At 38.2% G+C, this 13702-nt stretch overlaps 1 protein-coding gene and 1 pseudogene across 3 annotated transcripts in view; one reads left to right on the top strand and one right to left on the bottom strand.

The window, feature by feature from the left end:
- The window catches only part of TMF1 (TATA element modulatory factor 1), a 63687-nt gene that overhangs the window by 26122 nt on the left and 23863 nt on the right, over nt 1-13702 (bottom strand). For all 3 annotated transcript variants that reach the window (XM_053599241.1, XM_053599243.1, XM_053599242.1), the window contains exons 6-8: nt 8339-8481; nt 7943-8109; nt 7666-7822 (exon numbers count right to left, since the gene is read on the bottom strand). In XM_053599241.1, coding sequence (XP_053455216.1) covers nt 7666-7822; nt 7943-8109; nt 8339-8481 — 467 coding nt within the window. The remainder of the gene's footprint in view (nt 1-7665; nt 7823-7942; nt 8110-8338; nt 8482-13702) is intronic.
- LOC128591618 (procathepsin L-like) lies at nt 4300-5212 on the top strand (annotated as a pseudogene).

The raw sequence follows: 13702 nt of genomic DNA, 5'->3' as shown, positions 1-13702 counted from the left end.
ATATCTATATCTATGCACCAACCAGAATGCACCTCAATTTATAAGAGAAACTCTAACAGACATGAGCAACTTCATTTCCTCCAGCTCCATAATAGTTGGAGATTTCAACACTCCTTTGGCAGTGTTGGATCGATCCTCCAACAAGAAGCTGAGAAATTGTAGATTTCAACCTAACCATCCAACATTTAGAGTTAGCAGACATCTAACAAAACTGAATACACATACTTTTCATGTGCCCCTGGAACTTACTCCAAAATCGATCAAATCTCAGGTCACAAGTCTAACCTCAGTAAATTTAAAGGAATAGAAATTATTCCATGCATCTTCTCGGACCACCATGGAATAAAACTTGAGCTGAGTAACAACGGGAATCTGCATACTCATACAAAAACATGGAAGTTAAATAACCTTATGCTGAATGATAACTGGGTCAGAGATGAGATTAAGAAAGAAATCGCCAACTTTTGGGAACAAAACAACAATGAAGACACAAACTATCAGAACCTCTGGGACACCGCAAAGGCAGTTCTAAGAGGGAAATTTATAGCACTGCAAGCCTTCCTCAAGAGAACGGAAAGAGAGGAAGTTAACAACTTAATGGGACACCTCAAGCAACTGGAAAAGGAAGAACATTCCAACCCCAAACCCAGTAGAAGAAAAGAAATAACCAAAATTAGAGCAGAATTAAATGAAATTGAAAACAAAAGAATCATACAACAGATCAATAAATCAAAAAGCTGGTTTTTCGAAAAGGTCAATAAAATAGATAAACCTTGGGCCAACCTAATAGGAAAAAATAGTAAAATCTCCAATCTCATCAATCAGAAACAACAAAGACAATAACAACAGACTCCTCAGAAATCCAAACAATCCTTAATGAATATTACAAGAAACTGTATTCTCAAACATATGAAAATCTGAAGGAAATTGACCGATACCTGGAAGCACGTCACCTTCCAAGACTTAGCCAGAATCAAGTGGAAATGTTGAACAGGCCCATATCAAGTTCGGAAATAGCATCAACCATACAAAACCTCCCTAAAAGGAAAAACCCGGGACCAAATGGTTTCACATCAGAATTCTACCAAACCTTTAAAGAGGAATTAGTACCTATATTACTCAACCTCTTCCAAAAGGTAGAAAAAGAAGAAAGACAACCCAACACGTTCTATGAAGCAAACATCACCCTGATCCCCAAATCAGGAAAAGACCCAACAAGAAAAGAAAATTATACACCGATATCACTAATGAATATAGATGCAAAAATATTCAACAAGATCCTAACAAACAGAATCCAGCAACACATCAAACAAATTATACATCATGACCAAGTTGGTTATATCCCAGGGTCTCAAGGCTCGTTCAATATACGTAAATCTATAAAAATAATTCAGCACATAAACAAATTAAAAAACAAAGACCGTATGATTCCCTCAATCGATGCAGAAAAAGCTTTTGATAATATCCAGCATCCCTTCATGATCAGAACCCTTAAGAAAATTGGTATAGAAGGGACATTTCTTAAACTGATAGAGACCATCTACAGCAAACCCACAGCCAATATCCTATTGAATGGAGTTAAATTGGAATTATTTCTGCTCAGATCAGGAACCAGACAAGGCTGCCCATTGTCTCCATTGCTTTTTAACATTGTAATGGAAGTTTTAGCCATCTCAATTAGGGAAGAAAAGGCGATCAAGGGTATCCATATAGGGTCAGAAGATCAAACTTTCGCTCTTCGCAGATGATATGATTGTATATCTGGAAAACACTAGGGACTCTACTACAAAACTCTTAGAAGTGATCAAGGAATACAGCAGCGTCTCAGGTTACAAAATCAACATTCATAAATCGGTAGCCTTTATATATACCAACAATAGTCAAGTTGAAAAAAACAGTCAAGGACTCTATCCCATTCACAGTAGTGCCAAAGAAGATGAAATATTTGGGAATTTATCTAACAAAGGACGTGAAAGATCTCTATAAAGAGAACTATGAAACTCTAAGAAAAGATATAGCTGGGCGGCGCCTGTGGCTCAGTGAGTAGGGCACCGGCCCCATATGCCAAGGGTGGCGGGTTCAAACCCAGCCCCGGCCAAACTGCAACAACAACAACAAAAAAAAATAGCCAGGCGTTGTGGCAGGCGCCTGTAGTCCCTGCTGCTCAGGAGGCTGAGGCAAGAGAATCGCCTAAGCCCAAGAGTTAGAGGTTGCTGTGAGCCGTGTGACGCCACAGCACTCTACCCGAGGGTGGTACAGTGAGATTCTGTCTCTACAAAAAAAAAAAAAAGAAAAGATATAGCTGAAAATGTTAACAAATGGAAAAACATACCATGCTCATGGCTGGGAAGAATCAACATTGTTAAAATGTCCATACTACCCAAGGCAATATATAATTTCAACGCAATCCCTATTAAAGCTCCACTGTCATTGTTTGAAGATCTTGAAAAAACAATACTTTGTTTTATATGGAATCAGAAAAAAATCTTGAATAGCCAAGACATTACTCAGAAATAAAAACAAAGCAGGAGGAATCACGCTACCAGACCTCAGACTATAATACAAATCGATAGTGATCAAAACAGCATGGTACTGGCACAAAAACAGAGAAGTAGATGTCTGGAACAGAACAGAGAACCAAGAGATGAATCCAGCTACTTACCGTTATTTAATCTTTGACAAGCCAATTAAAAACATTCAGTGGGGAAAAGATTCCCTATTTAACAAATGGTGCTGGGTGAACTGGCTGGCAACCTGCATAAGACTGAAACTGGACTCACACCTTTCACCATTAACTAAGATAGACTCTCACTGGATTAAAGATTTAAACTTAAGACATGAAACTATAAAAATACTAGAGGAGAGTGCAGGGAAAACCCTTGAAGAAATCGGTCTGGGTGAGTATTTTATGAGGAGGACTCTCCAGGCAATTGAAGCAGCTTCAAAAATACACTACTGGGACTTGATCAAACTAAAAAGCTTCTGCACAGCCAAGAACACAGTAAGTAAAGCAAGCAAACAGCCCTCAGAATGGGAGAAGATATTTGCAGGTTATGTCTCCGACAAAGGTTTAATAACCAGAATCCACAGAGAACTCAAACGCATTAGCAAGAAAAGAACAAGGGATCCCATCTCAGGCTGGGCAAGGGATTTGAAGAGAAACTTCTCTGAAGAAGACAGGCGCGCGGCCTTCAGACATATGAAAAAATGCTCATCATCTTTAATCATCTGAGAAATGCAAATCAAAACTAATTTGAGATATCATCTAACTCCAGTGAGACTAGCCTATATCACAGAATCCCAAGACCAGAGATGTTGGCGCGGATGTGTAGAAAAGGGAACACTTCTGCACTGCTGGTGGGAATGCAAATTAATACATTCCTTTTGCAAAGAGATATGGAGAACACTTAGAGATCTAAAAATAGATCTGCCATTCAATCCTGTAATCCCTCTACTGGACATATACCCAGAAGACCAAAAATCACATCATAACAAAGATATTTGTACCAGAATGTTTACTGCAGCCCAATTCATAATTGGAAAAAGCCCAAGTGCCCATCAATCCATGAATGGATTAATAAATTGTGATACATGTACACCATGGAATATTATGCAGCCTTAAAAAAAGATGGAGACTTTACCTCTTTCATGTTTACATGGATGGAGCTGGAACACATTCTTCTTTAGCAAAGTATGTGAAGAATGGAAGAAAAAGTACCCAATGTACTCAGCCCTACTATGAAACTAATTTAGGGCTTTCATATGAAAGCTATAACCCAGTTACAACCTAAGAATAGGGGGAAGGGGGAAATGGAGGGGAGGGAGGTGGGAGATGAATAGAGGGAAGGGGATTGGTGGGACTACACCAGCGGTGCATCTTCCTAGGGTATATGTGAAACTTGGTAAATGTGGAATTTAAGTGTCTGGGCACAGTAACTGAGAGAATGCCAAGAAGGCTATGTTAACCAGTGTGATGAAAGTGTGTCAAACAGTCTGTGAAGCTAGTGAGTGATGCCCCATGATCATATCAATGTACATAGCTATGATTTAAAAAAAAAAAAAGAAACAAAGGAAAAAAAAAGAATGTATGCTCTACAAAGGCAAGAATCTGTATTTCATTCATTAATGAAATAAATATCCTAAGAAGCTAAAAAAAAAAAAATAAAAAGAAACAGCTGAACACAATGTAACCTGGAAAAAAAAAAGAAACAGCCGAACATACTTTATACAATAAAGGATTATACAACTATAAAAAGAAACTTTTGTAAAAGTTCTACGTTTGCACACTAGTGGAAGTGGAAGGCAAAACACAGAAGACTACATGGTATGCGTGAAGAAGGATGGAGGAGAGCACTGTGGGACAAGAATATGAAAATGACTGAACTGCAAAATCAGGAATGCAGCCGAGAAAAACATGGCTTTACAATGGCAATAAATGCCTTTGGTCACATGACCAATGAAGAATTCAGGCAAGTGACGAATGGCTTTTGAAACCAGAAGCACAAGAAGGGAAAAGTGTTCCAAGAGCCTTCATTTCTTGAGGTCCTGAAATCTACAGACTAGAGAGAGAAAGGCTATGTGACTCCTGTCAGAAATCAGGGTCACTGTGGTTCTTGTTGGGCTTTTAGTGCAATGAGTGCCCTTGAGGACAGATGTTCTGGAAAACAGGCAAACTTATCTCTCTGAGTGAGCAGAACCTGGAGGACTGCTCTCGACCTCAAGGCGAAGGCTGCAATGGTGGCCTAATGGACTATGCCTTCTAGTATAGTAAGGAGAACGGAGGCCTGGACTCTGAGGAATCCTATCTATACGATGCAACGGATGAATCCTGTCAGCACAGGCCTGAGTATTCTGTTGCTAATGACACTGACTTCATAGACATCCCTAAAGAGAAGAAGGTCCTGATGAAGGCAGTAGCAACGGTGGGGTCCATCTCTGTTGCTATTTATGCAGGCCATGAGTCTTTCCAGTTCTATAAAGAAGGCATTTATTTTGAGCCAAACTATAGCAGTGAAGATGTGGATCATGGTGTTCTGGTTGCTACATATTTAATAAAGCAGAATTGGGTAACAATTCTGGATATTGGGTAAGTATTGGCTGGTAAGGAACAGCTGGGGTGAAGAATGGGGCATTAAGTGGTTACACAAAGATGGCCAAATACCAGAGAAGCCACTGTGGGATCGCCACAGAGGCTAGCTATCCCACTGTGTAAGCTGACAGACAGTAATGAGGAAAACACTTGACTGGGACAGCATGTGCAGAGGTTTATCTTAAACTGACCAGCCCCAACTATGTGAAATACACAGGTGAATCACTTAAGATCTGAGTGTGATTCAAATTCCACACATTTGAACACTGGTAAAATGTTACCTCTATTTTAAATTACTGCCATAACAGTGTTTGTATTATTGATTCACTTACTGACTTCGGATTTTTGTTTTTAAGAAGATGTATAAACTTTCACTTGCTTAAATAAAACTTAATATCAAAAAAAATTCTAATTCTACTATGGAATGATTATCAACATATTTTAGTAAGTAAATTAAGCAAGTTCTAAAACATCATAAATATTAAACTATCTTTTATGTACAAAGGATGACGGATATACAAATAAATAAGTGTATATGTATGCATATATACATATATCTACAAACATGTAAATGTAGAATATAAATATTTTCTTGCATTTACAAATAAAAACACTGAAAAAACCAAACACTACTAAAATGGTTACCTACAGACAAAGAAAGCATGGTGAGGGGCTAAGTTGGAAGCAATTGTCTGATTTTTATCTTGTTATATACGTCTTACTTTGGAAACATGTAAATATTTAACATACTCAAAATGTAAAATTAAGTCAAAAGTGCATAGGATACAATGAGAAAAAATTAGTTTTTTTCCAACAAATGATGCTGGGCAACATGGACATTCCACATGCAAAAGACCGAAATGTGAGGGCTAAGACGCTTAGAAGAAAACCAATAAAAATCTGCACAACCAGCCTGGTGCAGTGGTGCAGTGGCTCTCACCTGTAATCCTAGCATTTTGGGAGGCCAGGGGAGGGGAGGGAAGCTCACTTGAACTCAGGAGTTTGAGATCGGACTGAGCAAGAAGAGTAAGACCCCATCTCTACTAAAAATAAAAAGATTAGCCAGGTGTCATGGTGGGAAATGGTAGTCCCAACTACTCAGGTAGCCGAGGCAGGAGAATCACTGGATCCCAAGAGTTTGAGGTTCCTGTGAGCTAGGCTGACACCACAGCACTCTAGCCTGGGCAACAAAGTGAGACTCTGCCTTAGGAAAAAAAGAAAAAAATCTGCATAACCTTGGACTAAACAATGGTTTCTTAAACATGATTCCAAAGCACAATCAACAAAAGAAAAAAAGACAGGCTAGACTTCATCAAAATTAAAAACTTTTGTAAATCAAAGAATAATGTAAAAAAATGTGAGGGACCACCCACAGAAAGGGAAAATATTTACAAATCCTGTATCTGATAAGGGTCTAGTATGCAGAATATATAAAGACCTCTAATGGCAATTTTTATAAAGCCCAATTAAAAAATGAGCAAAAATTTGAAAATTTGTCCTAGGTGTGGCTGCTCATGTCTATAATCTTAGAACTCTGGGAAGCCGAGGCAGATGGATTGCTCAAGCTGAGTTCAAGACCAGCCTGAGCAAAAGCAAGACCCCCTCTGCACTAAAAATAGAAACAGTAGCCGGACATTAAAGCTGGCGCCTGTAGTCCCAGCTCCTCAGGAGGCTGAGGCAAGAGGATTGCTCAAGCCAATGAATTTGAGGTTACTGTGAGCTATGCTGCCATGCACTCTACCCAGGGCGACAGGACAGAGTGAGACTCTTGTGGTCTCAAAAAAAAAAATAGAAAACTTTGAATAAATGTCTTCGAAGAAGATACATCAATGGCCAATAAGCACAACAAAAGATGCTTATCATTAGTCATTAAAAAATGCAAATTACCACTTCACATTCACCAACAGGGTGATAAATGACAATAACAAATGTTGGTAGCAATACGGAGAAACTGAAATCCTCACCTATTGCTGGTAGGAATGTAAAATGATACAACTGCCTTGAAAAGTTTGGCAGTTCCTCGAAAAGTTACATACAGAGTTAGCATAAGACCCAAGGGTATATATCCAGGAGCATTTAAAATACGTGTTCACACACCAATTTGTATATGAACAGCAGCATTGTTCATAATAAAAAGTATAAATAACCCATATATCCATCAACTGATGATTTTATAAGACAAAGCCTGTCAAATCTTGTTTTTCCTTCCTCATAGATGGACTCCTACAGATGAATGAGCTCAGGAGTTAAATAAATTCTCTTAAAATTATATGTAAGATTTATATGCATACTTTCATTTCTCTGATAAAAGGGTCCCTCTACCTTTCATAATACTCTAAAATAGGTTTGAAACTCACACAAAAAATTAAGCAATACTGGTAAAATGTAAGCATCACTTTAACAACAGTTTAAAAACCACACACAACTGACCAAGTACTTTTTATCCAGTATTCTTTGAAATCTAATACATGTGCCACTATGTAACATTGAACTCAAATTAGCCAATGAACTGTTCAATTTGCAGAAACATAAATAAATACTTAAAAGCCTACTTTAATTCATCACTCATTGCTTACCTGAATTGCTAATGTTTCTTGCTGCTCACGGGCTTCCTCTTGGGCCTTCTCCAGTGCTGCAGAAAGTTCTTCTCTAGCTTTCATTTCACGGCTCAAAGCAGCTTCCTGTGCTTCACTATCCTTCACAGCATTGGCTTTGTGAAGATCAGTAAGTTCTCTTAAAAAATTAGATTGAGTTTATAAGTGTTGCTAGTGATCAGATAATTAAAGTATTTCTTCAACATCCTACTCTGAAAATTCATTCTAAATAGGTTGCATATTTGTTGACTTTTCTTACTTGTATGCACTATCCAGAGCAGCCTGAATACTTCGGTTCTTTTCTTCAAGTTCATCCATGTCTACATGAAGTTGGCCAAGATCCTTTTCCTGGCGTCCTACCACAGAATTAAGTTTTTTAATATTTTCTCTATGTTGTTTCTCTACCTCTTCTTTGCCATCAAGGACCTATATGTTATATAAAAAGACAAAAGTATTTTTCAATAAATAACACCAGGGTACCTAAGTATATTCTAGGAATCTATAATTAAGAAAAATCTTATGTATCTATTAAATTGTTAAAAAATTCTCACATGATAGACCCCATTAAATTATTTTAAATGCTCCATAAAGCATGGCCAATTGTTCATATGGGAAGTAATAACAATAGATGTAAAGAATGATAATTGCTACTCACCCGTTTTAAATGTTGCAATTCCTCTTCTAGTTCTTTAACTTTTTTGTTCAGCTTTGCAATAATATTTTCATTATCTTTGTCTTTAGCTCTTAGTTTCTTAATGATGTTAGAATTATGCAGTTGCTGTTTTGAAAGTTTTTCTCCTGGTGATGGTTAAAAATGTGTAAATGCACATGATAACAATTTCATAACAATCTGAATGTTTTATCTAACCAGTGACACAAGAAAATTTTTTAAAACACAATTTTGTGGCCAGACATGGTGGTACATGCCTGTAATCCTTGCACTCTGGGAGGCCAAAGTGGATGGACTGAGCTCAGGAGTTCAAGACCAGCCTAAGCAAGAATGAGACCCCTGTCTCTACTAAAAAAATAGAAAAAATGAGGCAAGAGGATTGCTTGAGCCCAAGAGTTGGAGGTTGCTGTGAGCTATGATGGCATGGCACGCTACCCAGGGTGACAGCTTAAGACTCTGATGTCTCAAAAAATAAATAAATAAATAAATAAAATTAAATTAAAAATAAATAGAAAAGACTCAGCACCTATAGCTCAGCGGATAGAGCGCCAGCCATATACATAGGAGCTGGCGGGTTAGAATCCAGCCCGGGCCTGCCAGACAATGACAACTACAACCAAAAAAATAGCTGGGCGTTATGGTGGGTGCCTGTAGTCCCAGCTACTTTGGAGGCTGAGGCAAGAGAATCATTTAAGCCCAAAGAGTTTAAGGTTGCTGTGAGCTGTGATGTCATAGCACTCTACCCAGGGCGTCATAGTGAGACCATGTCTCAAAAATAAATGAATAAATAAATAAATACATAGAAATAACTAGCCAGGCATGGTGGCAGGCACCTATAGTCCCAGCTAGTTGAGAGGCTGAGGCAGGAGGATTGCTTGAGCCCAAACCCCTGGGCTCAAGCTAGTGTACTCAAGCTAGTACAGTCTCTGCTACACTACACCTTGAGGTCTGACAATGCCACAGCACTCTATCCAAGCCAATAGAGTGAGATTCTATCTCAAGAAAAAAAAATTTTTTTAGAACATCACAATTTTGTAACCCCTAATATAACAAAAGATCTATACAAGAATCATCAATGAATGTTAAAATTACAAAGTAAGAAAGGATGTTGGGGAACTAGATACTGACATGATCTTAAAGAATCACTCCTGCAAATTTCTTATGAATTATAAAAGGGAAAAATGTGCTTTTACAATGAAAGATCTGGCAGTCACCACCTTAAGCAAGCATTCAGTTTTGGCATCACCAATGTGGTAGTCTGATATTACATGCCTACTGATATAATGTAGTGATGTTGATGCACAGAATCGCCTATGTGATTTCCTACTAGAAATCTGATCTGAATCTAATCATGAACAAAGTGACAAATCCCTAAAGTGAGACATTCTGTAGGACTCCAGAGTCTCAGTATCATGAATAAGAGAGAACTATCCTAGAAAGGTGGAAGGCTGAAGGGACATAATGGCCAATGAAATAGGCAAACTCTGAATCTGGGGCAGGACAAATGACAAGCTATAAAGGATATTTTTCAAGACAACTGAGATAAATAATAAAATATATGCTAGATTATACTTCTGAATTAAAGCTGATTTTCTTGGGTATATCATCATAAGGTTATACTTGTGAAGGAAATTGTACTTGCCTTTGGGAGTAGCAGACTAAAGAACTTAGGAGTAAAATATTACGGTATCTATTACCTACTTTCAAACAGTTTGGCAAAAGGGTAGAATATATGTGTGCAAAAAGATATGGAAGAGGTGTGTCAAGATGTTAACATTTTATGAATCTAGATAATGAAGTTATTAGGTATTCATTATAACATGCTTTTACCTTTGAGTTTTTTACCTCTTTGGCTGTAAGTTTTAAAAATACTCCTGTGGGATGTGGAAACAATATGCAAATATTCCGGTGTTTTATCACTCTAGTTTCTTTGTAAGAAGGTCCATTATGCAAAAGAAAATATCAGCCCATCCTGTGACTAAATTCCAAAAGAGTGATATTTTGATATTAATATTTTAAATAAATTTATAAAATTCTAAAACCAGCCGGGCATAGTGGCTAACGCCTGTAATCCTAACACTCTGAATGGCCGAGAAGGGTGGATCACCTGAGCTCAGGAGTTCAAGATCACCTAAGCAACTCAAGATCCTATCTCTACTAAAAAATAAAAAAAACTAGCCAGGTGTTATAGTGGGCACTACAAGTCCCAGATACTTGGAAGGCTGAGACAAGAAGATCATTTGAGCACAAGAGTTTGAGGTTCCTGTGAGCTATGATGCCATGGTATTCAACCCCAGGGCAACTGAGTGAGACTCTATCTTAGAAAAACAAAAATAAATAAATATAATAAAACTATGCATGTAGCCTTCCCCTCAGTCTCTAATATTATAACATAAGGCAGTTAATGACTTCAAGATATCGTGTAATAGTAATAATTATGTGGCTGAGCTCAGTGGGTCACATCTGTAACCCTAGCACTTTGGGAGGCCAAGGTGGGAGGGTCACTTGAGGCCAGGGATTTGAGCTCAGCCTGAGCAACAAAACAAGACCCTGCCTCTACAAAAACTAAAAACAATTAGCTGGGCCTGGTGGTATGCACCTATAGTCTCTGCTACACTACTCCTTGTGAAGCAGGAGTATCTCTTGAACCTGAACCCAGGTGCTGGAGGTTACAGGGAGCTAGGATGATGCCACTGCACTCCAGTCTGGGTAACAAAGCAGCATCCTGCCTCAAAAAAAAAAAAAAAAAATCATGTTTTATCAATTCTCTCTTCATTCTTCTACTTTCATGCTTAGAATTGTGTTTTATAATTACCTGCGTACCTCTATTTCCCTCTCACTAAACTAAACTCCTAAAGGACAGGGCGTATCTCATATTTATCATAATATTTTATCAAAAATAATATCTGACATAATAAACTCAGTACATTTTAGTTGAATAAATAAAAAAGGTAAAGCTAACTTTTTCAAATAAAATGTTCCCAACTGTTTTCAAACTACACTTTCTCTGAAAATTCACTTAAGTTCAATAATTTCAGCCCCAAAATGTTCCTCCCACCAATATTTGTAATATTAAATATTTTAGATGTAAAGGGTACATTAGGACAACCATAAAACAAATTATGGACACTCATATAATGGACTTAAATCTAGCCACTAATAATAATTAACAAAACATTTAATTAATATATGATTTTTTTTTTTTTTAAGACAGTCTCACTTTGTCACCTCGGTAGAGAGCCATTGCATCATACCTCACAGTAACTTCAAACTCTTGGGCTCAAGGCATTCTCTTACCTCAGGCCTGCCGAGTAACTGGGACTACAGGCATCCAGCACAACACCTGCCTATTTTTAGAGCTAGGGTCTCGTTCTAGCTGAGGCTGGTCTTTATCTCGTGAGCTCAGGCAATCCACCAGCTTGGGCCTCCCAGAGTGCTGGGATTATAGGCATAAACCACCACACCTGGCTTAATATATGATTTTAACAGTCTTGAAAAATGCATTAAAAAGAAACAAGAAATTAATAGTTCCTTATTATATCAGATAATCTATTTTTCTTTCATATACTTTCTTACAACTTCAAAAATTCCTGCAAGTAGGAAATAGTATTCTTATAACTTAAAAACTTCAATTAAGAAGAGAAAGAAAAAGAGAAATTTCACTTGACTACCTTTTTCAAAATTTCCTCTACGATATTACATGAAGAAATTAACTCAGTATCCATCTGTAATGATTTATCTCATAATGAATCTTTAATTTCTAAAACCCTATTAATCATAAAACTTTTCAACAAAAATATTTAATAATTTAAAAATTGAAGCATTCTCTACCACACGCCACAATAATGTTAATACAATACTATACAGTACCCAAGCTAGGGCTTCAGATATTAATACAGTATATACCAGAATTAAAACCTTGGTTTAAATGACAGGCTCTTAAGACTGTTAAAAGCTTTCTTGACAGGTTCTAGTAATAGGATGTGGACATATCTTTTTGAGGGCCATCTATCAACCACTACATTACCCTATGGCAAAACTTCTATTTAAAAATGTAAAAATAGGCTTCCGGAGCAAGATAGCAGCCCAGTAACAGCTTCCTAGCAACCAGGCCCAGTGAGTCTGGGGAAAGAAGACTCCAGGCATCTCTGGCTGGTGGGATCTGCACAGAAACATCCCTTTGGGGACACAGGGAGTAAGCATGAGACTTCTGGACCCCATGAGGAGGACAAAAGCAGTGGAGAACTGGCAAGTGTTTGCGTGTGTTTGTTTGGTCTAATCCTGCCATCCCACTGGCAGCAGTGAGATTGCGAACTGGAAAGGCCTTACCTGCGAGCTGTTTTGGGATTTTTTGGACTTGGCACTCAGTTGAACTACCGTGGGAGAACCTGGGCAAGAATGCAGAGGAGTTTAAGCATTGTCTGGGGCCCCAGACTGAGCCACTGAGCCAGATGGAGCTAATTGTGTTCGGCTGTGGGTCACAAGGAGCCATTGTGGGAGAACTGCCCCAGCAAGTTCTGCCCTCAGGGTCGCAGGGCGAGGACGAGGCAGGAGCGAGTAATCTAGTGACTGAGCAGCCTAAAGGCGGGGACTGAGATGACTTGTAGCCTTAGCCCTCAGGGGCACAGAGTAAGACCAGTTTTGACACACTGGGTAAGTGGATAGCCACTTCAGGAGTGATCCCAGCGACAAGTGCTTTCCTGGGAAAGCTTCTGCTTAGCCAAGGTTAGAAGTTTAAAGTGCCTTTTAAGCCGGCTGAGGAGAGATTCAGGTTCTACACCCTGCGGGGTTTGAGAAATCAGCAGAGGTCTCCATCTCATACAGCCATATCAGCATTGTGATTAACATATCACACCCCAGAAGATCACCTGTTGCCCTGACAATATTCAGCAAGATACATATACTGCTTTGTTTTTGTTTTTTTTAATTTCAACATTTTCCCTATAGATTTTTCTTTTCTTTTATTTCTTTCTTTTCTTTCTTTATTTTTCTAGTTTAAATATAATTTTCCACTGTTACCTTTTTCAACAACTAGAACTTCATTTTTGCTAGTGTTTCCACCCCTATTATTTGCTTTTTCCCCAATTTGATACCGTAAAGTTTTCTGTTTGCTTGTTTTGGTTTGATTTACAGCATTTTTGTCATTCCTCTCTGCTTGGTGGAGGTAAGGTATTGTTTCCAAACAGGCTAACAAAGAGTTGCTGACTTCAAGGGAACCACCCAACCTTGTACTCACAGAGGTTGGGGGTTTGTTTATAAGGTTGGGTCAAAGTACCCTACTGTACACCTATATTGCTCCTATCTCCCTCTTTCTCTGCCTCTCTTCTGTTTGTCAATATCCTTTTTACC

This window comes from Nycticebus coucang, chromosome 8 (genome assembly GCF_027406575.1).
Source record: "Nycticebus coucang isolate mNycCou1 chromosome 8, mNycCou1.pri, whole genome shotgun sequence".
Taxonomy (NCBI): domain Eukaryota; kingdom Metazoa; phylum Chordata; class Mammalia; order Primates; family Lorisidae; genus Nycticebus; species Nycticebus coucang.
The sequence above is the reverse complement of the archived record's forward strand: the minus strand, read 5'-3'. Positions and strand labels throughout refer to the sequence as shown.